The 27,289-nt window shown below is 39.8% G+C and overlaps 1 protein-coding gene across 5 annotated transcripts in view; it reads left to right on the forward strand.

Moving 5' to 3' along the window:
* hspa12a (heat shock protein 12A) overlaps nucleotides 1–23,262 on the forward strand; it is an 86,318-nt gene extending 63,056 nt beyond the window's left edge. For 4 of the 5 annotated variants that reach the window (XM_044214477.1, XM_044214478.1, XM_044214480.1 and 1 more), the window contains 5 exons: nucleotides 510–596; nucleotides 3,355–3,459; nucleotides 3,557–3,815; nucleotides 15,840–15,943; nucleotides 17,253–23,262. In XM_044214477.1, the coding sequence (XP_044070412.1) occupies nucleotides 510–596; nucleotides 3,355–3,459; nucleotides 3,557–3,815; nucleotides 15,840–15,943; nucleotides 17,253–17,884 (1,187 nt within the window). In that variant the 3' untranslated portion in view covers nucleotides 17,885–23,262. The remainder of the gene's footprint in view (nucleotides 1–509; nucleotides 597–3,354; nucleotides 3,460–3,556; nucleotides 3,816–15,839; nucleotides 15,944–17,252) is intronic. The other variant, XM_044214479.1, reaches the window with a different exon arrangement.
* The last annotated feature ends 4,027 nt before the right edge of the window (nucleotides 23,263–27,289 follow it).

The raw sequence follows: 27,289 nt of genomic DNA on the forward strand, positions 1-27,289 counted from the left end.
TCCCATGCATGAATGTAGAATTATGAACCTGCTGGGTTCTTGGCATGGTTTTCTTTAGAAAGTCAGATGTATCATTTCAGTCAGACTAAATTAAGGTGCGATAAACACAATAAGGTTCTTGATTAATGCTCAGAGTGGCAGCACCTGCCAGTGTCTTGATGTTCTGTTTCAAGTTTTAAACCTGTCACTTTCACTGCATGTTCACACTGTGAGCAACAGATAGTCCTAGAGGCTTTGACTGCATCTTTATAGTTGTATATACTCATACACATATATATGTGTTGAACAGGCAGATTATCTATTCATTAAATTCATCAGTTCTTGAAAATATATATCACAGATTGAATAACTTTGATCTAAATTCTATAGGAATCAGACTTGCACACAGTGTGGATACATGTGCATCTCAGCCTGCCGCTTGCCTCACACACCACTATATATGAGCCACACAGCAGAGCTTCACGCCTTCATCACACTCACCAGAACATTCTCTCTCTGTTAACAACCAGCTAAGGAGCATGTTCGGCGCAACCGGCAGAGCCGCACCTTTTTGGTGGAAAATGTCATAGGGGAGCTTTGGTCGGAGCTGGAAGAAGGTAGAGTCTTTCTCTTCTTTTACTAATCTGTTATGATTACCTTTCCTTCTTCTTCTAGGGTAAATGCTTTTGCCATTTCCTATGCTGCCAATCTGTCATATTAGGTACTAGCTTTAGATTTTTGATTTAGATAGAAATAGAGCATGTGGGTTTTTGGGGGGAACTGTAACAATCTAAAGATCTGTATAAAATGTAATATTTACAGAAAGGCATCAAAGGTTATGGTTTTAAATAATGTGTATTATTTTATTACTTAGCTAAAATTCAATGTACAGAGGCCATGCGTGTCTCTACTTTACCTCCCACGTTGCTAAAAATAGGTCAGACACACCAGCAGGCAGATGATCAGAAATGTTTTAAACAAACTCCCAGGTTAGTCAAATTTATTTGGAAGAGAAAACAAGGGTGAACAGTAAAATTCTTAGCCAAACTGTCTGTAATCATCCACCACAGTTTACAGACTAACGTCCTGGTTCACAGTTTTCCCACACTCTCAAGCCACACGTTTTTTATAACTGATAACCTCACGGCGAATCAACTCCGCCCAGCTGATGCGACACCAGGGTACGCTGGGATAGTAATAAAGTGGACCCACTCTCACGCTGTGAGTTGCAGACAGAGTGGTAATAATCTCTATAAACAGATATCTGCATATGAATGCAGAATCTGTAGGCAAGGGACAAGATTTTGGTATCGGAAGGGCTCTGGTTTCCCTTTGTAGTCCGAGTAGCATTGACCAATCACGTTTGAGCGGGTTTTGGTTGCATGCAGGTAAACAGTCCGTGTAGAGAGCAAAAGAGGCGGAACGGATTGGCCGAAATGCAATCTCAGAACCCATTGGCTCTCATCTGACGACGATTTCGCTTTTTATCAATCTCGGAACTCTAGAGATTAGCTTTTTATTCGCTTTTTTAAAATGTATCTGCATTCAAATCGTCGTCAGACGAGAGCTGATGGGTTCCGAAATTGCTAATCGGACTGTAAACAATGACCGGCGCACGGAAGAGGAAGTCTAGGCCCGGATATCCATTATCCAGATATTCGCTGGCTACACCGGAAGCCCCGAATCATTGGCCTTTGCCAATGACCGTATATAAAGATCTCAATCACCCCCTGGTGGCTGGCTGCAGTCTAGGTCGATGTATGTTTAAGTGTTCATGTTTCTAATAAGTTTGGTTTTAACAAGTTATTTGATGCTATAAAAAGGGGTTTCACGTCATGATTGACAGGAGTGAAAAAGGCATGTATTTTGAGTTACAGTGAGAAAGTATAATCATAATGTACTCCTCATAATAAGTAATATACACTAGACTTGAACATAAACAAAAGCTAACACATTCATTTACAGTGATCTTAATAAAACTAATGACAGTGTGACTTCTTAAAATATATATATATATATATATATATATATATATATATATATATATATATATATATAAAATATATATTTTGATATTTTGATACGATTTCTTATATGTTGTGATTGAAGTTGCAGATGGAACATTATCTGTTGATAGTGCCATAAATAATGTGCCACAGATCTACCAATACTGAACTTACAGTTTTCATTATCATCATTGGATGGAGGGGTGGGAACCTGAGGTGAGATAAGAAAGTGATATAGTAGTCTATATGATACTTATTATAGTAGCATGTTAATGAAGTTAATTCAAAATGCTTCCACACTATAGAATTAATTCCTCAAGTTCAACTTTTAAATGTTCTCCATAGCTTTCATTATTCATAGCTTTCATAGCATTCATAGCTTAGCTTGGACACTTTAGCTTTCATCAGTTAAGTTACAGAAAAAGCTATTGCCTAATAGTTCCCTCCAAATCACTCCATTGCCCCATACCAAAGGTCTACTCTAGGGATGGCATTGACAACGTTAATTTCGGTAACATTACCCGGGGTTGAATGGTTGTGTGAAGTTTCAGTACTGTAGCTTATTCGCTTTCTTTCAGCCTGCTAGCTAGCAAGTTAGTCGAGTGCCATACTTGACTCAGTCACGGCCAGGACTGGAGACTCCAGCATGCGGGTCCAGCTCCGCTAGCTAGGTTAACTTACAAAAAACATGATAGAATAAAAGCCATTAGTCTCCCCCATAGTTAAGGCTAACATTAGACTAAATAACAGCATTCAGACAGTTATTTAATGTTATACAACTTAATTGTCATATATGCTCCACTTACCACTGTCTTGCTTTATTTTTTCCTCATCCTCTTTCTCTTTCTTTTTTCACTTCCAGACGGATAACTCCTCTTCATTTTCCTTCACTGACTTTCAATTCAAACTTCATGTATCATGCAAGTTCAACAGGAATGACATGAGGCCCCTTCAGGGAGGTTTCCTACATGAAATGTCATTGCTAAAAGTCCATTGTTTGTTTAAGGGTGAGGGGGTGCGGTCACTGCAGTTGCCACATGAGACGTTGCTGTGGAGTAAAGTTTGTGTGACCTTGATTCACACAGTGAAACACATTCATCTGATGTCCAAACTGTCAGCTGCTGTCAACCATCTTGTTTTTGCCAAAGCCAATCCAGTTTCTTTTCTTTCATCACCTCACTACTGTGCTGCTGACAATACAGCTACAGAAATGTAGGTCAGCAGTACTCTCTGTTGCCTGGTACAAGAAGCTGAAGCGTCACAAAGAGTCACGTCCTTGAGAATGTTCCTAAAAACAACAGAGCTGTGGTAGATAAGAGGTAGTGGCTGCATGTCAGATATGTTCCATTTTTGTGTATTCTCTGTGCAGGTGACCGTTATGTGGTGGTGGACTGTGGCGGAGGAACAGTGGACCTGACTGTCCATCAGATCCGTCTTCCAGAGGGACATCTAAAGGAGCTCTACAAGGCCTCAGGTAAAAGGACATATAACACTTTTTCTCTCTGCTTTATGCAGCTGAGGTTACATCTTCTTTTTATTTGATTGACAGTCATAATCTCCTCTTTTCCCAGGTGGTCCCTATGGCTCTATCGGAATTGACTATGAATTTGAGAAGCTGCTGTGTAAGATCTTTGGCCAGGATTTCATCGACCAATTTAAGATCAAGAGACCGGCCGCCTGGGTGGACCTGATGATTGCATTTGAGTCTCGGAAGAGGGCAGCAGCCCCTGACAGAACCAACCCCCTCAATATTAACCTGCCCTTCTCCTTCATTGACTACTACAAGAAGTTCAGGGGCCACAGTGTGGAACACGCCCTGCGCAAGAGCAAGTGAGTACATGCAGAAAACCAGGGACCAAAGCCTGAACTGATATATAGGTATCATATAAGATGGAGGGTAGATTATTTTTCAAGCTGGAGTCAGGAGGTTGTTAGCCTAGTTTAGCATAAAGACTGGAAGCAGGGGGAAACAGCCTGTCTAAAGTTCAAAAATACACCTATCAACACCTCTAAAGATCACTAATTAGCATGTTACATCTCATTCATTTAATCTGTACACAAACAGAAATGTAAAAACAACAATTTGTGGTTTTAGGGGAATTACATGCTGGAACTATTTCTTGGCAAACAATAGTTTATGCATCTGCCCAGCACTTCTGTACGTCTCCTATAATGCAGACTGCCAGATATGTTCTGTGGGCACAGGTTTTGGTGCAGACTTATTGCAATGGTGCCAAACCTGGCAACCTCTCTCCAGGAAGCTGTGCACAGTTATTGCACCCAGCTGTTGTTCCCCAAGATATACAGTGGTGTGAAAAAGTTATCGCAAACGCTTGATTGCAGTTGTTGCTGCTAAGGGTGGCCCAACCAGTTATTAGGTTTAGGTGGCAATCACTTTTTCATACAGGGCCATGTAGGTTTGGATTTTGTTTTCCCTTAATAATAACCTTAATTTAAAAACTGCATTTTGTGTTTACTTGTGTAATCTTTGACTAATATTTAAATTTGTTTGGTGATCTGAAACATTTAAGTATGACAAACATGCAAAAAAAATAAGAAATCACGAAGGGGGCAAACACTTTTTCACACCACTGTAGTTCCAGCCACCATTTCAGTTTGCAGACAAATTATACAAGTGAGATACAGCATGTTATTTAGTGAGCTTATAGGTGTTTGTAGGCTTTTTTCAGTTTAGACAGGTCAGGTTAGCAGTTCCAGTTGTTATGCTAAGAGGCTAAGTTAACCATGATATGAGATTATTAAGCACATTTACCAAAATGTTGAACTATTCCTAGCAGTTTGAAAGTACTTGTAGTTGGTAGTTGTATGTTCTTCTACAAAAAATCTTAATTATTATTGGGTGTGAATGCTGAAAGCATCTTTATTATTTAATTATTATTATTATTATTATTTCGCCCATTTATTTGCAACTTAACTACTTCCACATTTTTCAACATAGAAACTTCATTCAAACATTAAAATATCTGATCTGTAAAAAAAATGTAAACTCTTCTCTTCAACTTCCCACAATTTTCACTCTTCATGCATAATTTATACATCAAGAATAAGGGAGATTTCTAACCTGCTCTCATTCCCACATTTCTGACACTACACACGCAAATCTCACACTGCGTCTGTAGCAGGTTCTCCTCTCTTTTATTGTATTTTTAGTTAGGTGATAGGAGTTAAGGTCTTTGAGCTAGAAGCAGGAAAATGAGAGGTCTCCATTAAATGAATTGTCTGACCTGTCTAAGTTGTTGTCTGCCTCTCCACTCTCTCAGGGTGCTACAATCACCACGTGTGTGTGTGTGTGTGTGTGTGTGTGTGTGTTTTGGTCTATGAACCTCAAATACAGTGATGATGGGAGTGTTTAACTAGTGACCTGTGAGTTTCTATATTTTAAAGAGTCCAGAAAAACAGTACTTTTACCTCGCAGAAAACACACATCATTCAAACTGGACAGAAACAAAAAATCCTAATTTACAATTCAAATCTACCTCTGTCTCACACACAGAAACACACACACACACACACACACACACACACAGTGTAATTTCAGATATTCAAAATAAAAGCCCAAGATGGTGAAGACCTCCATTCAAACCTTAAGATGTTGCACATCTTTCATACATCCATCCATCCATCCATTTTCTACCGCTTGGTCCCGTTAGGGGTCGCGGGTGACTGGAGCCTATCCCAGTGACTTTGGGCCTTAGGCAGGGTACACCCTGGACAGTGGCCAACTCGTCGCAGGGCTTCTTTCATACATTATTAGTACTATTCAACTTTTAAAGCCAGCATTGCAGTTTAGTCTCAGCTTTTCAACAGACCTTAAAACATTTCATATCTTTCATACATTATCAGAATCAGAAATACTTTACTGATCCCAGAGGGGAAACTCTTTTGTTACAGCAGCTCACTATCACATCAGTGCACGCAGGAATAGAAGTACTAAGTAAAAAAAAAACCCACTATAATACAGGTCAGATAAATTACGTACCAAGTGGGTATAAGTATAAACTAAAATAAGTGTGAAGTACAAAGTGGGTTTACCAGTTGATGATAATAATACGGTATAAAGTAATAGTGCATGAACTGTCAAGTTAAGTGTAGCTTATTAAGATTATAATGAGATTGAGGATATTGTACAGCAGTAATAGAATTATGAATAAATATCAATAGTTAGGGAATTTTAAACTGAAAAGAGTATATTGCACAGCAGTATTAACACAGAATATTGCACAATTATGTCAAGTATTGTGTATAGTATAGTGATGTTAATGATCAATGTCCAGTTTAATGACTTAGGGTCATATAGACTAACACTTAGAGGGAGGAGTTAAAGAGTTTGATGGCCACAGGCAGGAATGACTTCCTGTGGCGCTCTGTGGTGCATTTTGGGGGGATGAGTCTTCCGCTGAAGGTACTCCTTTGTTTGACCAGCACGTCATGGAGTGGGTGGGAGACACTGTCCAAGATGGCATGTAGTTTGGCCAGCATTGTCCTCTCTGACACCACAGACAGAGAGTCCAGCTCCACCCCAACAATGTCACCGGCCTTATGGATCAGTTTGTTGAGTGTGTTAGCGTGCGCTACCCTCAACCTACTGTCCCAGCATGCAACAGAGTACAGGATAGCACTGGTCACCACAGACTCATAAAACATCTTCAGCATTGTCCGGCAGATGTTGAAGGACCTCAGCCTCCTCATAAAATAGTGGCAGCTCTGGCCCTTCCTGTAAAGAGCTTGAGTGTTCTTAGCCCAGTCCAGTTTATTGTCCATGTGTACTCCCAGGTACTTGTCATCCTCTACAATGTCCACACTGACCCCCTGAATGGAGACAGGGGTCATTGGTGCCTTGGCCCTTCGTAGGTCTACAACCAGCTCCTTAGACTTTGTCACATTGAGCTGCAGATGGTTCTGCTCACACCATGAGACAAAGTTACCCACCACAGCCCTGTACTCAGTCTCATCACCACCGCTGATACATCCCACCACAGCAGAGTCATCAGAAAACTTCTGAAGGTGGCAGGACTCTGTGTGGTGGCTGAAGTCCGTGGTGTAGATGGTGAAGAGGAAGGGTTGTTGCTGGCCACGCTGTCCGACACACAGTGCTGCAGACGCACATGCTGTGGTCTGCCAGTCAGGTAGTCAACAATCCAGGACACGAGGGGGCAACCACCTGCATCGCTGCCAGCTTCTCACCCAGCAGGGCTGACCGGATGGTGTTGAAAGCACTGGAGAAGTCAAAAAACATTATCCTCACCATGCTTGCCGGCTTGTCCAGGTGGGTGTGGATGCAGTTCAGCAGGAAGATGATGGCATCCTCAACTCCCAGCCGGGGCTGGTAGGCGAACTGAAGGGGGTCCAGGAGGGGTCTGACCATGGGCCGCAGCTGTTCCAGCACCAGTCTCTCCAGGGTCTTCATTATGTGGGAGGTCAGTGCCACCGGTCTGTAGTCCTTGGAGCTACCGGGACGCGGCGTCTTCGGCACAGGAACAGGGCAAGATGTCTTCCACAGAACAGGGACCCTTTGAAGACTCAGGCTCAGGTTGAAGACATGTTGAAGGACTCCACATAGCTGGGGGGCACAGGCTTTTAGCACTCCTGGGCAAACGCCATCGGGGCCTGCAGCTTTGTTTGAGTGGAGTTTCATCAGCTGTCCTCTCACCTGGTTAGTAGTCAGGCACACAGCAGAGGTTACAGGCGGGGGGGGGGGAGTCATCAGTGTAAAGAGGGCTGTTAGCCTGAATGCCAGTTGAGGGGGGAATAGGACTCTCCCAGGACTCAGAGGAGCTTGAGGTCCGACAGCAGCTGAGTTGGAGGGGGATGAGCAGGAGCCGGTGTGTTGAATCTGTTAAAGAACAGATTAAGTTTGTTGGCCCTGTCCAAGCTGCCTTCAACTCCTCTGCTGCCAGTCGGTCTGAAGCCAGTGATGGTCTTCATGGCGCTCCAGACCTCTCTCATGGTGTTCTGCTGGAGTTTCCACTCAGGTCAGCCTGGATTGCCCTCACCTCCTCCCTATTACCATCAGTAAAGGCCTTCCTCTTGGCATTCAGGATGTCTTTGATGTCCTTTGTAACCCACGGTTTGTTATTTGGGTAACAATGGACCATCTTAGTTGGGACATTGCAGTCCACACAGAAGTTAATGTAGCCAGAGATGCACTCAGTAAGCCCATCAATGTCCTCTCCATGAGGCTCACAGAGGCCATTGTGGTGCCACAATTGAGAATGACTTCCGGATGGGAGCCGAAACGTCTTGATTCTGAAAACAGTGTCCAGATGACTACGACTGAAACCTTTTCTACAATAGTAAGAATAGTTATTCTGTTCTCCTTCTATTTCTAACATTTTCAATTTATTTTCAATTAAATTTTATTTATATAGCGCCAATTCCTAAGAGAAGTTATCTCATTACACTTTTCCTATAGAGCAGGTCTAGACCGTACTCTTATTTACAGAGACCCAACAATTCCCACTAAGAGCAAGCACTTGGCAACAGTGGCAAGGAAAAACTTCCTTTTACGAGGCAGAAACCTTGAGCAGAACCAGACTCACGGTGGGCAGCCATCTGCTGCTGCCGGTAATATTGAAATGGTTTTGGTAGTATTAATATTAATAAAATAATTATAGTAATAGTAGTAATAATAATAATAATAATAATAATAATAGGAATAACAATGATAATAATAGTAATAAGACAAATAATTATTGTAGTAGCGGTTGTTTGAGCAGAAACATGGGGGCAATAGGAGGCCCGCAATCATAAATCCAGACTCTGCAGCTCCGGAGGCAGAAATACCTGCTGAAAGCGACAGAAGGCGAGAGGAGAGAGACGAGAAAGCACAAAACTACAGGAGAGAGAAGATGTAGAGTTAGTAACATGAGACCTCATTAACTTCTTTTTTTCATTTAGAATATCTTATAATGAAATGAATTACCATATATCACAACAACAATTGGTATTTCATTAAAAAATTAATTATTTACCTTCACTTTTTACCTGAAACATATCCCTTTTTAACTCTTTTCATACACCATTTTAATATGTTCCACATTAATATGAATTGAATTATCACTACTAATTTACTGCAAACCATTAAAGTGTGTTAACCCCACTAAAACCAAATGGCTTTAAAATCAACAGAGTAAGTGCAATGGACTTTTATTGCTTCACCATGCTATCAGCTGTTCCACTAACCAAAGCTAGCAATTAGTTTAGCAAACTTTTTAGAACATTAATACAATGATACAATATGCACCAAGGTACACTGGAAACATTAGACAACATTCTCATAACCCGATTGTTTTTTTATAACTTTTGAACTTGAACAGCAAGTGTGGTATATTCTCTCCTCACAGTGGCTAGAAACATACTAGCAAAAAAACGTGCTTAAACTCACTGGAGTTTCAAACTCTAATAACTTGACAGAAGCTGTCCACCTCAAGTTCAATTGGCACTCTGATAAAAGAACAGCTTATTAGCGTTGATATATGGAAATAAACACAATTTTAAGACTATTCTGTCATACCAAGATTTGTTTAGTCGGTTCGCAGCACATTTTCAAGACTAGAGCGGAAGTGAAATCCCAAGTGGAAGTGAAATGAAGTTAGTGTATTGCACTCCCCTTTGGGAACAACATGTAACTACACCTCTAAATGATATATAGGGTTTTAATAGCCCTATGTTTTTTATGGGTTACATATCTATGGAGGAAAAAGCTAATTTATTTGAAAATGTAAAGTGATGATGAAAAAAGTGAAATTTAAAATGCAAACGCTTAATGCTTAAATGCTCAAACTGAAAGCTGAAGAAAGATGAAATTGAAAATGACAATGGAAATATGCACAGGGAAACATCAAATATGAAACAAATGGGAAATGGAAAAGGTTAAATGGAAATAATTAAATTAAAAGCTTAAATAGAAAAAACTAAATCTTTTTTTGCATTTTAAATTTTATCTTTTCCATTTGACATTTTAAATTTCATCTTTTTCATTTCCCATTAGGTGTTTGTCATTTTGCATTTGACTTTTCAAGCTGTATTTAACTGAGGAGGCATTGCCCAAAGGCTAGAGGGAGGGTTTGAAACGGCTGGGGAGCAGAGGCACCTTACGGACAGCAGAGGGAGCTGCCTACTAAAGAGCACAGAGAGTTTGGCAGAGCAGTGTGAATGGTCCAAACTAGAGGAGGAACCGCACCGTGCCCTGCCATCCACATTTGCTGCTAGCAATGGATGGGAGGAAGTCCAGACATTTGGAATCAGCCTGTTTCATGTTGATTTGCACACTTCGAGGCGTCTGTAGGTAGCCATGGCAACAGCAGAGCCAGCTGTTTTTTAAGTGGAATTTGTATCAGCACCATGTTGTTGTGTATAGATGACACACAGAGGTGTAGTCAGAAAGAGAAGCTGCTCATCTCTTATTTCCACAACCTCCACAATATCACCGCTTATACTGTTACTGTGGATATGTAGATTTCATATTAGATCAAAATACTGTTACATGCACTTATTATGCTATACGATATGCTACATGTACTATGAAATGTACCTGACTGAGCTGAGGCATGGTTAAGTGGTTAGCATAGTTGATGGATGAGTAGGAGACTGAGGTTTGAGACCCAGTGTGGGAATTGCCTCTTGCTGCAGTATTTATTGAAGAACACTTATTTTAACATTATTATGATATTATCCTAAAATTAGAAGTGTAATGAAAAAAACTGGATTGTTATCCCTTTCCACTTTTATTCAAATACAACTAATTTTGCTGCCTCAACAATCTAAACAGTCTCCGTAGTTTTCTCTGGGCCCCTGCCAAACCTGACCAGTGATGACATGTTTAGCTGCCTGTCTTCATTCCGCCGCTGGCTGTCGAGGTGGTGTCCAAGCAAACGGTGTGGGCTTTGTAGATAATTGGTGGACTTTTTGGGGAAGACCTGGTCTGATTAGGAGAGACGGCATTCATCCCACTTTGGATGGAGCAGCTCTCATATCTAGAAATCTGTTTATTAATGGACCTAAACCATGACAATTCAGAGTTGAGACCAGGAGGCAGAGTTACCCACCCAAAACTCCTTAGTGACGGTGTCTGCCCCCTGACCACCACAAAAATCAAAACTTAACAGAAGACGAGTTATACATAAAAACCTAAACAAAAACGCTGAAATAGCACAACAAAATAGGAGAATTAAATGTGAACTCTTAAACATCAGATCTCTGATATTCAACCGTTCACTAGTACAGCTTTAGATGACAGAGTATCATATTGACATATTTTGTCTTACTGAAACCTGGCTGGGTCATGAAGAATATGTTAGCCTAAATGAATCCACTCCGCCCAGTCATATTAATACTCACATTCCTCGAGGCACTGGCCAAGGAGGTTGAGTTGCAGCCATCTTCGACTCAAGCCTATTAATCAACGCTAAACCTAAACTAAATTATAACTCATTCGAAAGCCTTGTTCTTAGTCTTTCACACCCAACCTGGAAAACACGACAGCCAATTCTATTTGTTATAGTGTACCGCGCTCCTGGTCCTTATTCTGAATTTTTATCTAAATTCTCAGAGTTTTTATCAGATTTGGTCCTTAAAACATATAAAGGAATTATTGTAGGTGATTTCAACATTCATGTGGACGTTGAAAATGATGGCCTTAGTACTGCGTTTTTCTCATGATTAGATTTGATTGGCTTTTGTCAGAGTGTATATAAACCTACTCACTGTTTTAACCACACCCTCGACCTTGTTCTGGTATATGGCATTGAAATTGAACATTTAATAGTGTTTCCACAGAATCATTCATTATCGGCCCATTATTTAATAACTTTTGAACTCCTATTACTGGACTACACGCCATTAGGCAAAACTCCTACTCTAGATGTCTAACTGATAATGCTGTAGCTAAGTTTAAGGAAGCGATCTCATCTGCATTTAATTTGGTGCTTTGTCTCAATATAACAGAGGACTCCTATGCTAATTTCATCCACTTCCTGATTGATCTGCCCAGGCTCCATAGATTCCAAAGGTGGTAGTGTCCAAGCATAAATCTGTAATGAGGCTGTGCACGGCTTTTTCATACACAAGCACTATGTTCAGTGTAGTGAATCAATACATTGCATGGAGCAGAAGAGGCTGGTTCATAGAGGAGAAGAGGCTGGTACATCAACCCCTTAAAATAAGAGGGAAATGGTAGTTAAAGCTGCATTAATCAATAATTTTTATATTTACAATGGATCTATGGAGCTAGGTGTAATGTGAAAGGTGTTCCATGTTGAGATGAACTATAATTAACACCCAGCAGCAGCAGGTAACTGTTTTCAGTGAGAAAGCTCTGATAAACCCATTGTACACTACCTGCTCAGCACCAAACAGCAGACAGTCACAGTTAGCAACTAGCTGGTGAACATACTGGAGAATTTAGCAGATAAAGAGCCAGATATTTTTCTCAGGAATTGGTGGAGACCAAAGAGAACTAAAAGGAAAGTGAATATTGGACTCATAATAATTAAGTGGAGACAAACTGCCTGCAAACATGCTCCCTATAACAATAGTTACATGTGACCCAAAAATAATAAATGCTGCTTTAAATGTCGTGCATGTAAGATTTTCTACCCATTAGAGGGTAATGATGTCCCATAATGATACTGACACTTACAGCATAATAGACCCAGCTGTCCTCTGGTAGTGTGGGACACAATAATAATAATACATTTAATTTATATAGCACCTTTCATACATAAAATGCAGCTTAAAGTGAATTCACAAAAAAACTATAGACTGTATATAAAGATGGACGAGGCGTTGCCACTTCCTCCCACTGTACAAAAATGAAGCCAAAATATCCTCGATATGGGAGCTGCCATCTTGCGCTGGTGACGTCATTTGGAGCCAGAGTCTGTGCAGTAATGGGGGTTGGAGCAGCGGTATCGAGGTCCCGCCCATACACCCGGCTGACTCAATCATGAGCAGGGCTCAGCTGTCATTCATGACTATGAGAAAAACACATAAAAAATAAGAACATATTGAGGTACACGAAGAAATAATACTTGTAAAGTTGTTATGAGTGTCAACAAAAGATAAATTAAAGCTGCAAGTAGCGCTGAACGGGTCCTTGTCTCCATGCATGCCTCAGGGAGAGCGACAGCCGTGGCCTTGTGATTGGAGGTCGGCTGACACCGCTCTGATTCTTCAAGACCATTGGGCACTGCGTGAACGAGTTAAATATCACTTCTTGTGTCCACTATGTTGCACTAGAGAACATGCACTAATCATACACGATGTTGTCATGTATTGAGGTATCACTATTACAAATTTTGGTACGAGGAAGGAATGTTACTAATTTTGGAACCCAGATCTCGCTGCATTGCCAAAATAACACTGCTTGAGAAAACGTAAAAAGCTTCCCAATTTAGCATCACAACGATCTTTAGATTACACTGCCCAAATTTGAAGTTGATCTGATTCATTCTCTAGGAGCAGTTCGTTAAAGTACGGAGCCTTTTAATGGTGAAAAATGGCATGTTAAATTCAAAATGGCTGACTTCCTGTTGGGTTTACGGTATGGCTCCATTTCGTACATCTAGGTAAAACGTACCACAGGGGCTGCTTCGTTTAAATTTTGTAGGGGGCGCTATCGAGCCATTTTGTCATTTTACCCAAGCCCCAGACTATACCAGAAAACAAAACACTCTCCTTCTGATGTGTGTGCCAAGATTGGTGAGTTTTCTGCTATCCCTAGTCGTTTTGAAGGCTAAAAGTCATTAGGGGACACTATAGAGCCGACGTGCCATCCCCAAGCCCAAAAGTGAATTCAAATTGAAGTATTTACCAGTTCAAGTCTGGGTGCAAAGTTTTGTTACTTTTTCAGCATCCTAAAGGCCTGTTTAAAAAATTTAAATTGACGCCGGAAATCCGCAATGGCTGACTTCCTGTTGGGAAAACAATGAAATATGTTATTTATGATGAGAGCAATGATCTACCCAAATCTCATGAAGATCAAAGCAACTTTTTCCCAACTGTGGCATGCGTTTCGGGGTGCTATAGAGCCCCCTGGCCACGGCAGTTGTGAGATGTGTACAAAATTTCAAGAGTTTTCGAGCATCCTAAGCTCCTCAAAAATGTGAGCAGAATAATAATAATCTCTATAAAAACAATAGGTTCCTTGGGCCCTAAATATATAATAAAATATAATATAGAAGATAATAAAAGATATAATAAAATATTAGAGGACCGAGAGCCATGGAAAAAACCCAAGACAATTAAAGGATACAACCAATGAATTAAGTCAGAATCAAATAGAACAGTAGCATAAATAAGATGGGTAAAACTGTCTGATAAAGACGAGGGTTTTTATCTAAGGTGTGTTTTGAGCTTTTTCTAAAAGTCACTCACAGAATCTGATTGTTGGATATGCAGTGGTAATGTGTTCCATAGTTTTGGGGCATAGGTGCTAAAGGCTGCTTCAGTTAGTTCCAGATTGATAGTTTATTGTATTTTATGAGACTCAATCAATTAATTGGCTATCATTTCTCTTCTTTAAGAAGAGTGGTGCCCACGAGGACTTTATTCATTAAAGTTATTTATGATTATCTTTGATAATTCTGATAGCCATAATTAATTGATCGCACCTACACAAGTGGGTGCCCTGCCTTTAACCATTCTAAATCCCAACATTACTCAAGAAATTAACATTGATTAGTGACAGCTGATATGTCCTGCAGCCTGCGTCACTTGTCATTTTAACAGGTGAAAATGATAGTTTAAAAATGAGAAGCTGCTATCTGAATGTTTCTCTCACTTCTCTTTGGTAATGATAATTTGTGTCAGAGTTTAGCAAATATGTGCATTTTGCCAATGTCTATGTCTGATATCAGAGTCACTCACTGATGCGCCCAAATAATTTTTCAAATTCACATACTCACATATGAGCGAAATACTTGCACTGTAGAGTAGGCTGTCATAAAGGAGAGCACTTTAACCCTAGCAGAAATATTGTTTTAGGATCTTTGACCAGGCTAACACTGAGTTCAGGTACTGTCAGATGGGGCAAAAAGACATAGGAAGGTGGGTGCACTAGTGGCATAGCTCTAGAGATGATAATGTCGATCGGTCCACCACCTTGTTCCAGATTGAAATATCTCAAGAACACAAGCAGTCAGATGATCAAACAGGTTGGAAATATCCATTACAGTTTACAGACCAACTTCATGCTTCAACTTTGATCTACAGTACTGTACTTGCTGTAGTGAGTGCACAAAGATTATTAGTGACATTTCAGGTGCCAGTCGCTTACAAATAAAGTGGTTAACAATCTGGCTAAATTGTTGACTTGTTTGCAAACTCCCTGATCATCTCACTGTTTGTATTTCTTGCATTGTCAGTTGACAGAACCAATTTTCATAATAAGATCCAAATTGGAATTATTAACCTTAAAGAGTAACTTCACCCAGTCTAATAATCCTGCTTGCCCTGCCCTGTGATCCTCTGACTTTTCCTGTAGGGCCACCAGAAGGCCTAACTTTTATTTGTCTAATACTTTGGTCTATAACCAAATACCTGCAAAACTGATGACATACCCATCAGCCTCAGCTTTACTTTGTGTTTAATGCTAATTAGCAAATGTTAGCATGCTAACATACAAAGATGGCGAACATGGTAAACAGTACTTGTTAAACATCAGCATATTAACATTGTCATTGTGAGCATGTTAGCATTTTGATGTTAACATTTAGCTCAAAGTTGTGCTTTGCCCAAGTACAGCCCTCTCTCCCCTCCCCCTTTTCTCTCCCCTCCTCACTTCTCCTCTCCTCTCTCCTCTCTCCTCTCCTCCTCTCTTCCTCTTCTCTCCAGTGTGGATTTTGTTAAATGGTCGTCTCAGGGGATGCTGAGGATGAGTCCAGACGCTATGAATTCCCTCTTCAAGCCCACCATAGACCACATCATCCAACATCTCAGTAAGCTACATTGATAACCTCAACACACACACTGACATATAGCTCATCTTTGTGGTCAAACAAGTCTTGTAGCTGTAAATGAAATAGTATTTTGTCATGCTGACATTATTAAAATTGCCAGTTTTTGTCTCCTGGTAAAACTACAGAAAACAACTACTACACAACATTTAAGATAGTCATTGTGTCTTCACTCTTAACTCGTGAAAGTAACTAATGGAAAACTATATATTATACAATGTATACCATATAATGTACTTAATTACACGACCGCCACAAGTGACTGTAGATACTAACAATCTCGATTGAACCTAGTAACAGTAAGACATTCTGAGTAATGTGTTTTTGTTGCTCAGTTTTCTAAAGCTTTCTAAAGTTGGTCTCTCCCTAAAACCAGCCAACCTGCATAATTCATAGTTTCTGTAACCAGAGGAAAGTAGGTCACTTTACTTTAGCATGGATCGATCTGTTTGGATTCTAATTGGTTTGCTCAAGTTGTAAAACATGTTTGTTACTTGTGTGGCTTTCTTTTATAAGGACAGTAACTGAAAAAAATGACAAAATGTTTTATAAAAAAATAAATTCTGACTGAGGATCAGAAGTGTGAATATAGAAGACAAAAAGCTCCCTACAGTTGACCCAGGGTTCATAAATGTGTAAATTTCATCTACTTTTTGCAGTAATAGGTATTTTCTGTTCACTAGTTTTCATACAAAATACATTACAGTTCAATGAGTGCATTCATTTAAAGCCTAGCAGTTCTAGTAGAGTTCTAACCCTACAATGAGGACATAGAAGTTTATCTGCAAAAAGTAAAAATGAAAAGCAGCACATGCTTGCTTCATGTAGTATTTTACTATCAGTAAATGATCAGCACATTAATTCCGAGACTAAACAATGATTGGTACGGCAGCTTCCTAAGTAAAATGCACCATACGGAGGAGAAAAACATATCCTAATACATCTTAATACTTTTACTTTTGTCTAGAAATTAAGCCAAGATCACATAAATCCCTGCACCTTTCCATTGTGGCAGCCTGTAATTATATTAAAGAATAACTTCACCCAGTCTAATAATCCTGCTTGTCCTGCCAACTAGTGGTGACAACATGCTTTCAAGGGAATATGCTTATTAAAATCAAGACAGTATCAACATCCTACAATAACTGTTACATATAAAATTTACACCAGGGTACAGCTATGAACAACAAAAACTTAAATACATCATTAAGTACATCATATTATATGCATGCCTTCCTGTAGTACTGTAGTCAGTTGTTTTCTTCATTGAGATTCTGTTTTTCTCATCCAGCCGAGCTGTTTGAAAAGCCAGAGGTGAGCGACATTAAGTTCCTGTTCTTAGTGGGAGGTTTTGCTGAGTCTCCCCTGCTGCAGCAAGCTGTCCAGAATATGCTTCAGGGTTGTAGCCGCATCATCATACCCCATGACGTTGGCCTCACCATTCTGAAAGGTGCTGTGCTGTTCGGCCTGGACCCCAGCATCATTAAAGTCCGTCGCTCGCCCCTCACATACGGGGTAGGTGTCCTCAATCGCTTTGTGGAGGGCAAGCACCCTCCAGAGAAGCTGCTGGTGAAAGACGGCACGCGCTGGTGCACCGACGTTTTTGACACCTTCATCACCGCTGACCAGTCTGTGGCACTGGGTGAGATGGTAAAGCGGAGCTACACACCAGCCAAGCCCTCTCAGCAGGTTATCGTCATCCATGTCTACTGCTCCGAGAAGGAGAGCATGGGGTTCATCAGTGAGCCCGGCGTCAGGAAGTGTGGGACCCTTCGCTTGGATGTGAGCGGAACGGAAAGCACGGCTCCGCGCCGCGAGATCCAGACGCTCATGCAGTTTGGTGACACAGAGATTCGGGCCATGGCAGTGGATGTGTCCACCGGACGCACTGTCAAAGCTAGCATTGACTTCCTTAGCCATTAAGAAGGGAAAAAGAGAGCTAATGTTACAAAATTGTTGGAACCAATGGAAATGGAAACATACAGCTTACACACATACACACACGCACACACACAACAAGCTGGGGATATTTACTGGAAAGTGGTTTATGTTAATGAATCTCAAGGCTCAGTCACTTTCAGTTTAAGCGTGGGTGGTAGATGGTTTGGATTAAAGTGTTAAACTTCACCTTAAACCTGGGCTGACATTCAACAGTAGAATCCATGTTATAACAAGGAAAAGAAAAAGACAATCTGGATGAGTTCAGTGTGTTTTAGGTCCATCACTTCACTCCATCCCTGTGCCATAGCGCCATAGTGTTCACACACTCATAACAAAGACATATACCCCATGCTGAGGCTATAGCTTTGTTGAGTCAAGTTTAAGAGCACCTGATAGGAAAGATAAAGGCTTATTCATTGTTGATGCTTGATCACTTCTCAGCCATAATGTATTACAGGACAGCCTTTCAAATCTTCTCTGTGCATTCCAGAGGAAAGGTTCCAAAGAATGCATCTTTACATGCTTCAGTTTCTTTTTTTTTGTTGTCACATTACAGCAAATCATTGTAAATCTGTGCAAATTTTGTTTGATAAAAGTATAAAAACGTCATAATAACATGTCATCAAGCTTTGATGGAAGGTCTTAATATTGTTCATGTTCTCCAAAAATTACACAAGCTCCAAAGTACTCTGGAATACTGAAGCATATCAGTTGGTATCATAAAGGTACCGATATCCAACCTTTCCTGGAAGATAGAAAATCAGTCTAAAAAGTGACAGCATGCTTTGGAGAATGACTGGCAATAATGTCAAGTATATCTGATCTTTAATCAATAGGCCAAATCAAGCAAAACCACCAGTATGTTCCTTCAAGATTATCCACAAAACCTGAAATCTGAATCCAAGAATGTGAAATGTGCTGCAGGCTCAATCTGAAAAGCAAGTACAGCCATCAAATGGGCTTTATTTGTTTATGCTTCTGATTATTACATGTGGACAAAATGCTACTTGCCCACTTATTTTGAATCCAGGTGTGATTCTGCACAAAGGTGCAGGCCAATTGAGACGATGAAGTATGTTTATTGTGTATATTTAGAGCCAAGTGTGTGTGCTTTCACATGGACATCTCTCAACATTTTTTTCTCACCAGCCATAGCATTAGAGACCGAGGCAGGTTTGATTGCTGTGTTCATTCAAAGTGAGATTGGATGTGTCGCTAGTTATTCTTTTTTTGCTATCATAAAAGAAACTTGAATACCTCCGTCCTTAAAAAAGCATTTCAGTGAACAAGTCTACTGTAAGTTAGTTTTGAAATGTTAGCAGTATCTCAATGTGTCCTTTTCAATCCCACCTGCAGTACAAGTTCTGATGGGATTTCATAATGATTTATTACATATTCAATGAAGAAATATTAAGACAATATGTTCAACCTACTGCGAAGAAGTTGCGAACTGCGAATGTTGTTTCTGTTAGTAAAAAAACACATTTCCAGATGATTATGAAAGATCTTAATTAAAAGAGTGCCTAGTATGAATAAAATGTGATGTCAAGATTTACTCACCCCTCATTAGAACATACAGTGCATTCCTTTACCCTCCCAATGATATACTTAGCTTTACATATAAGTGTAACTTCAGAAGTAATCACTGAGCATCACACTGATTGTGAATTCATCTGAGGCCTTTCCCACATCTAAATGTTCAACATGTTCGCCTAACGTCCTTGTGAAAAAACGTCACAGTTTAAATTAAACGGGCATTACTGTGAGATACGTATCTCTTATCTAATCGACCTCTGCTAGCAGCCACAAGAAACTGCAACAACACTGGTAGAAAAAATCTCATTGTCCTCGGTCCAGCTTGGTGATTTAGTGACCTTTGGTTGTGGCTAGTTTCATCCATGGCAAAATGTTCTGTTGGTGTTACTTCTCATTTGACAGCAGGGTTATATAAAATTGGAAGGTGCGACAGCTAAAATGATTGCTTCCTCCATTTCGGACTGATTCTTGGTTTTCTTCCTTCAAAGGTCAACACTGTCAAAACAGTTAGCTATTGTCAACGGTGCAGATTCATGTGTGAAGGTCATTGTATGCTTCAAAGTCACTATAGTAGGCCACTGCCTCCCCAAACTCTGTCCAAAAACTCTTTTGCTTTTGTTGGTCTTTGTAGTCAAGTCAAGCCTAATATCACAATTTGCCTCAAGGGGCTTTTCAATCTGTACAGCATACAACACCCTCTCTCCTTAGACCCTCGATTCGAATGAGGAAAAACTCCCCCCAAAAAACCCTTTTAACAGGAAAAAATGGAAGAAACCTCAGGAAGAGCAACAGAGGAGGGATCCCTCTCCCAGAATAGACAGACATGCAAAAGATGTCGTGTGCACAGAATAGATTCAGAAAATCATAGTATATACAGTTATGATGAGAAATTGTAAAACATAAATGAAGAGGAGGGATCCAGGAGGAAAACTGAGCAGCTTCATGTGTCGCCCACTAAGGCTACATCCACACTACTGTTTTCAAAATGAAAACGATCTCCGTCCAGACGAGCATTTCAGCCTCATTTTAGAAATAATCCCTGTCTATACTAAGACTTCTGAAAACACATATCATGTGACTGTTCACATACAGCAGAATGCAAACGAAGAACAGCAGTGGGGAGGACAGGTAGTGACTGACAAGACCCACTCAAGAAGCGAATGTGGGTGTCTGCGTCATTGTTTCCTAAAGCCTCCATTTTTGCACTCACTTGATTTATTACCTCAGTAAACACTTTCCTAATGATTTCATGGTCTCAGTGGCTAGTTTCAAGTCTTCTTCAATACAGCATGATGTTCATTTTGCAAATTAGATTTAGAGTAAAATAGATGATAAAGCAGGGTATGCTCTAGAGCGTGGCTACCTTGTGATTGACAAGTCGCTACCACAGTGACTTGTCAATCAGGATAGAGGCAATGCGTATCCACTGCATTGTGTACATTTAACTAGCTGTGAACTTATTTTTGGGTGCTGTCGGTGTTTTCGTCTATGAACTTTGACCCGTTCACAGTGTGTTTTCAGTTCATGAAAGTTATATGTAACATTTTGGTCGCCTAAAAATGTCTTCTTCAGCATTCAGTTGTACTAAAAGACACTCTAAAAGTCGGTTGTTAATTTTTTCCGGTAAGTACATTTTGTTTTAAGCTTGTTTTTCACTAGCCAAAATTAGCATCCCAATTAATATCACAGTTAACGTTAATTAAGGATGCACCTTGCCAACGTAGCTAGCGCTAGCGTTAGCTGATAACTTAGCGTTTGCTATGCTCTCGAGTTCCATCCCCTCATCCAAATACAGTCACTTCCAGTAACTGGTTGCAAAAAAACAAGATGGCAACGGCCAAAATGCCAATGTCAAGGCTTCAAAACGGTTATGTCACGGTGACTACGTCCACTTCATTTATACGGTCTATGGTCCAGACTAGAAATGCAACCCCGGAGTTTTCAAATGAAAACAGGGCCACCTGCGTTTCCAAACGTATCAGTTTTCAGGGCTCGAAAACACCACAGTAGTTTGGACGCTAGGCGTAAACGTAGCAAAACTCATGCGAAAACATAGTAGTGTAGATGTAGCCTAAGTAGGATCTGAGCCACACCACCTCCTCTCCACCCATAGAGACCTGGAAAGAGGACAGGCCAGACAAACAGTCTGTGTGAATGGACAGGGGACAGTGTTGGCTGACAGTCTCTCCCTGAAGTCCTTCATGGTGTGACCAAAGTTGTTGCAACGCTGCTAATCACTGCGTAAAGTGGGCATGATTGTCGTATTGTCTGTTTCAGAAAGGCACAAAAATTGCTTTTTGATCCAAAGAACACTTAGTTTGAAGCATACTGAGGCCATCAGAGTTCACTAAAGTTGAACTCGACATGAAAGCGCAAATGTCCTTTTCCTCCATGAGTGATTGCACTGATTAGTATTTCGTACGGAATGCTGCAGGTCCTTCCTGCTGTGGCAGTTACAGTTGGATACTTCCAGTTAAACTCGTATACCTGACCACGTGTCACTATATCCTAACACAACTCAAGGAGGCAGATGTTGTTTACAAGACTTTATGCTAGTCTCTAAGCTTGCTGATTAGTGTGGAGCTAGACATCCCGAAACATCCCGTAAAGAAGCAACATATCATCGTGATAAATACTGGAAGAACAATAAACCTTCTGTAAGTTGTTTGCTCGCTCAAGAAAAAGGCCAAGTTATCGTTGAGTCATTGGTATCGATCAACGACCCTCACAGGTATATTAGTAATTTTGTGCTACAATGTTGCCATGATCTTGATATCTTAATAATAAGATCTTATTGCCAGTTTTTAAAGCCATTTTCTTAGATTCTTTATTTGAACGTAATGTACAAAGTCGCACAAGCTGCTGTCTTCTGCACTTTTTCTGCAATGCATGTTTCGCATGTGTCACATAGGAATGACTAAACAACAGCAAGCAACAAACAAGTTGATTGCTATTACTAATACACAAAATCAAGGTTTACCACTGATGATGATGGTGGTAGTGTTTTCTGGAATAAACTGTGCTTCTCTGCCTTATCACAGTGTTGGAGACTGGCTGGGCTGTGTGTAATACTGCTGCTTTCTAAGCTGATGTAATTGATGTTAATGCTCGTAACTGACGGCAGCTTGTAACTACCATAGCAGGCCAGCACTTTACATACTTTACTGATAACTAACCTAATAACCTTTTATTCCTTCTACACATCTCTGTACTCAAAGGATGGATATCAAGTGGAAGGATTTAATAACATGTTTATATTGTTTCTTTCGTTAGATAATTACAATGTATTTTGTGCAACCTTGAATATTATGTGATGCACAGATACTGTTATGTAGCAGCTTTATACTTAAAGCAATGATAAAATTATATGAAGACATGTTTAGCTGACATTAGCCTTCTATTCTCTGCCTGTGAGGAAGCATTTGACATTTCGGCTGAGATGTCAAATTTTTGGTCAGTCAGTTCAGTCAAGTTGTTCAGTGGATGTAATTTGAGGTAGCAGTCTAGCCAGCTTGCATCATGTACAAGTATCTGCTTAACACTATCTAAAATATACAATAATTCAGAAAATTGTACAGTTAAAAATACTGAGCTTGTAGTTAGGATAATCTCAGCCACTCTCAAACTTAACACAATGTACACTTTGTTCTTTTAGTTATTCATTGATGATGCGAAGGAGATTGTTTATGTAATTTCTTTTTATCCTGAGTTACTTAAATGTCTTGCTCTCTTGCAATTGTCACACAGTAATGAGTGTATTTTGATCAATGCCAGGTATTCACTGTCAGACTGTCACCAATAAACTGTATGTGTATTTCAAAGAACATTCCTTTGTGTAGTGTTTTCTGCTCCTTTAATCAGGGTTTTTACTTTGATTGCAATGTCAAGGCAGGCAAAAAACAAAGTATTTACAAAGTTTGGCAAGAAGGAACATTTAGTGATCCTTAGATGCACGGCCATATCCAGGATTTTACAAATACTGCGGTCATGACCCCCAAAGTTTTAAAATGTATTAAATTATTTTAACATGTTTTTATTCAGTTAACTGTTCAGTTATATTGCATACATTTATTTTACAACATGAAGGTCTCTGTCCTGTGAAAACCATGTATCTCCAAAATGTTAACTTTTTTTGAGCTTAAAAAAACTGTTCTGTTTTCAGCTTTGTGACAATGCAATTTTCAGATAATCCATTGGGTTTGTAAATGGTTAATTTAGCCAAAGAAGTAGGAGAATTTCGTCAACCCATAAAGAAACCGTTAATCCTCCAGGTCATCTGAAAAACTCAAAATCACCAAATTTGGGGATGTATGGTTTTCACCAAATAGCAACTCTGCTCACTGCCAGGAATACAATTCTGGTGAGGAAATAATTACTCCTTTATTTGTTTGTTGGCCAAAATGTTGTCACAATATCGAGTGTAAATACCCTGGATAAAATGAATATACTGGATTAAATATACACCAAATGTAGAATGTAAACAGAGGACATGGCCTCAGTGTCCTCAGTGGAAGCTACATGCCTGCTTACATGAATAATTGCTACATTAAAATCTAGAAAACATGGTGCTCCACTTTTGTTGAGATGGTTGGTCATTAAGAAACAATGCAAAAAAAAAAAAAAAAGAATGGATCCATCTTAGCTATCCAGTCTTGGATCTGGGGCCCATATTAGGTTGCACCATATGAAAGTATACAAAAACCATGTCTCCTGGATTACACAATCATTAAATTTTAACATCCGGTCTCTTAGAGAAAAACTAGTTAAGTAGTTAAAAAACTGTAAACTGGACTATGGGCTGAAGTCTGGACAGGTGGTGGATACTTTGTGAGGCAACACTGCCACCAAGTGCCACCAATGAGGAATGAGCTTCAGATTTAAAATGTCTTCTAAATAGTAAATTATAGAAAATATTATACCTGGTACCTGTAAACAGTATACAAAAAAGAGACAAGAAATATTTTTTCTGTTTTTGGTGAACACTACTTGTAATAGAATAATAGAAATAACTTCACATAAGATGGAATGCTATTTTACCTGTCCAGTACAAGCAGAGTCTTTTACTGTTTCTCACTGAGCAAGTATCTTGGACAACAATAGATGCGTAGAACAAGAGTAAGAAAACAAGTGACTGCATTACTAAACTAATCTGTACAACACCTTGTCATGATCCTGCCAGTCTCCTCTGTCACTCTGTTATCTGTCTCTCTGTGTATGTATGTGTTTCTGTCTGGGCGTGGCTACCCCGGTTCCTCCTATCACCTGACTCTCCTGCTCTACCTGCCACACACCTGAAGCCCATCCACAATCAAGATGCTGCAGTACTTATACCCTGGCTCTTCATTCCAGTTTTCCTCAGCTAGCCAGCCGATTTGTGATTTAACTGCAAAGCCTCTAAAGAAAAACAGCTCTCTTTTGTTGTTTCTGCTGTGCTTTGTAGGTTACAAAAACTCCCATACAGGAACAATTTTCCATTAAACTCATTTTTTCTCTTTTAGTTCCCCTTAAACACCCCCACCAATGATTCACCCAGTGGAATATGAAACTACACACAGGCACTTTATCAGTAACCAGAATACATTTACACAGTGAGTGTATTATTCTTACAGAAGTGGTGGTAAAGAGCCACTCAACCCTTTGCAGGGCAAGGTTGTTTATAGCTTGGATGTGGTGTGTGTGTGTGTATAGGGGTTAGGGGAAGGGGACTGTGGAGAAAGGGTGAGAGGGTTGGATAGGTGTGGCCTATTTCCCTCAATAGTTATAGTAGTATAAGTACAGTAGTTGCTACGGCAATCTAGAGGGACCCAAACTCTCCAAGTGGTCCTTTAGTTGCTGGCTCAGCTGCCCTCCCACATACATGCTCTCTTCCAGTTAATGGCAGGGTTCAGAGCTACAGGACTAACCAATGAAATCATGGGACAATAACAGGGGGCTTGACACACTTGTTAAAGCTTCACTTGGTTGAAAACAGACAGAATGTAAGTTCATTAGAATTTGTTTGTTTGAATTGAATATTTGTGTAACCTTCTTAAGTGTTCAGGTGTAAAGGTACGCCTGAACACTTAACATGCACACACTCACGACCTCAGCCACCTACATGCCCACCCACCCACACACATACACACACACACGCGCGCACACTCACACACTTATGCTGGTGTTGACTGAATGAGGCAGACTGAGGACAGCAGTCGACTCCAAACAAAATTTGATGTGTTCTCAGACTGTTGAATATGGCGTATGCTCACTGCAACTCCACGCCTGTTTAATGGTGTTCATGCTTGTCAGAGATGTCAGAGCTTCAAGTGAACATAGAGCTATACTAGAATTTAACTCCATGGAAGTAAACAGAAAGGACACAGCCAGCAACCAAACATGTCTGTAAAAAAGTGAACATGCACAGGCATCATGTGTAGATTTTGAAAATTAATACTTTCACATACAACAGTCCCTATGTGTAGAATTGAAAAAACTTTGTTGACTGAAAAACTAACACAAACACTTTCCGTCTAGAGAACTAAAGTGCAAGCTCACATGCCACGTCTGAAAAATGCCAACACCCAGTTCACTTCCCTCAAACATGATGCACAGTTCAGTTGTTAGCTAATGCAACTATGAGATTGTTGAATGAAATTATGAACATGAATACAATAAAATGCTTTGACTTTGGAGTCAAACTGTCACAACCACACTTATCTGAATTATAAAATGTGTTATTATTTTGGAAGGGCTATGACACACAGGTCTCCAGGGAGTTTTGAGAGAGCAACAAGGAATAATAAAACATTGTATTAAAATAAATGTATGCAAAAAAAAACCTGAATTGGATACAGAACCCGATGCACGCTATTAAGGCACAGTGTCCCAAGGAATTCTGTTCATACTGAATGATTCTGCAGCACACAGTTCACATCCAATGCCAATGTTCAGTGCCAAAGCAGGAAGTATTGTTTCAATTATGTAGCTAAGCAGAAAGTAAGGATGTGTGAGATGTGGGAGACTGGAGTTGGAGTCCTGATTTGAGTCATAATTAATGTTCACCTTTTTTAAAACTGTAACCAAGATCTTTCCTTAACTTTAGGCATGTTTTAGTTGTGCTAACCTTAACTATGCCTTAACCATTTGCCCACAATCTTTCCCTAACCTTAACCATACTGTAGTTTTCATGCCCAGATATTGTAGAAAGAAGAAAATAGAAATTATAGACAATTATTTTTTAAATGTTGGAATTCAACATTACAAAACATGGTAATTTAAAGGTTATTTGGGGTTTTGTACAATTGCCCAGTATCTTGATAGCCAATAAGGTTGGCTATGAAATGGACTAGTGGGCCATTCTGTGGCAATTCCTCTGCTAGGCACATTACAGCACAGGGGTAACAGTCAAACTTGTATGTGTGGGACAGGTACTAGCTGCTTTGTGACCACCTCCTGACAAAGCACCTCCAGCCATTGAAGGTAATATACTGCACAGCTCACTGATTCTTGACAAGTGGAACAAAACAGGGTGCAATATTGACAAAATAAAACCTGATGGCCAGACAAATTAAATTACATTTATGTATCTAACATTTACTAAGCTACTGAGCTATGCTTTGATACAACCTCCCAACTTTTATTTTTTATCAAAATGTGCTTTTTACCTTGCCATCACTTATTAATTTTCAAGCACATTATGCAAGACCTATAAGAAGTATAGTAAACATAAATTTTTACCAAGACTGACAGAGGCCACAAAAATACTTTCAATATGTATGTATGTGTAGAATTTTAACTTTATCTTTAACAGCAATCAAGATGTTTTTAATATTTCAAAACCCATTCTCATATTAGGACAGATTACATTTTCAC

The sequence above is a fragment of the Siniperca chuatsi genome, linkage group LG11 (genome assembly GCF_020085105.1).
Source record: "Siniperca chuatsi isolate FFG_IHB_CAS linkage group LG11, ASM2008510v1, whole genome shotgun sequence".
In the NCBI taxonomy this organism is placed as follows: Eukaryota; Metazoa; Chordata; class Actinopteri; order Centrarchiformes; family Sinipercidae; genus Siniperca; species Siniperca chuatsi.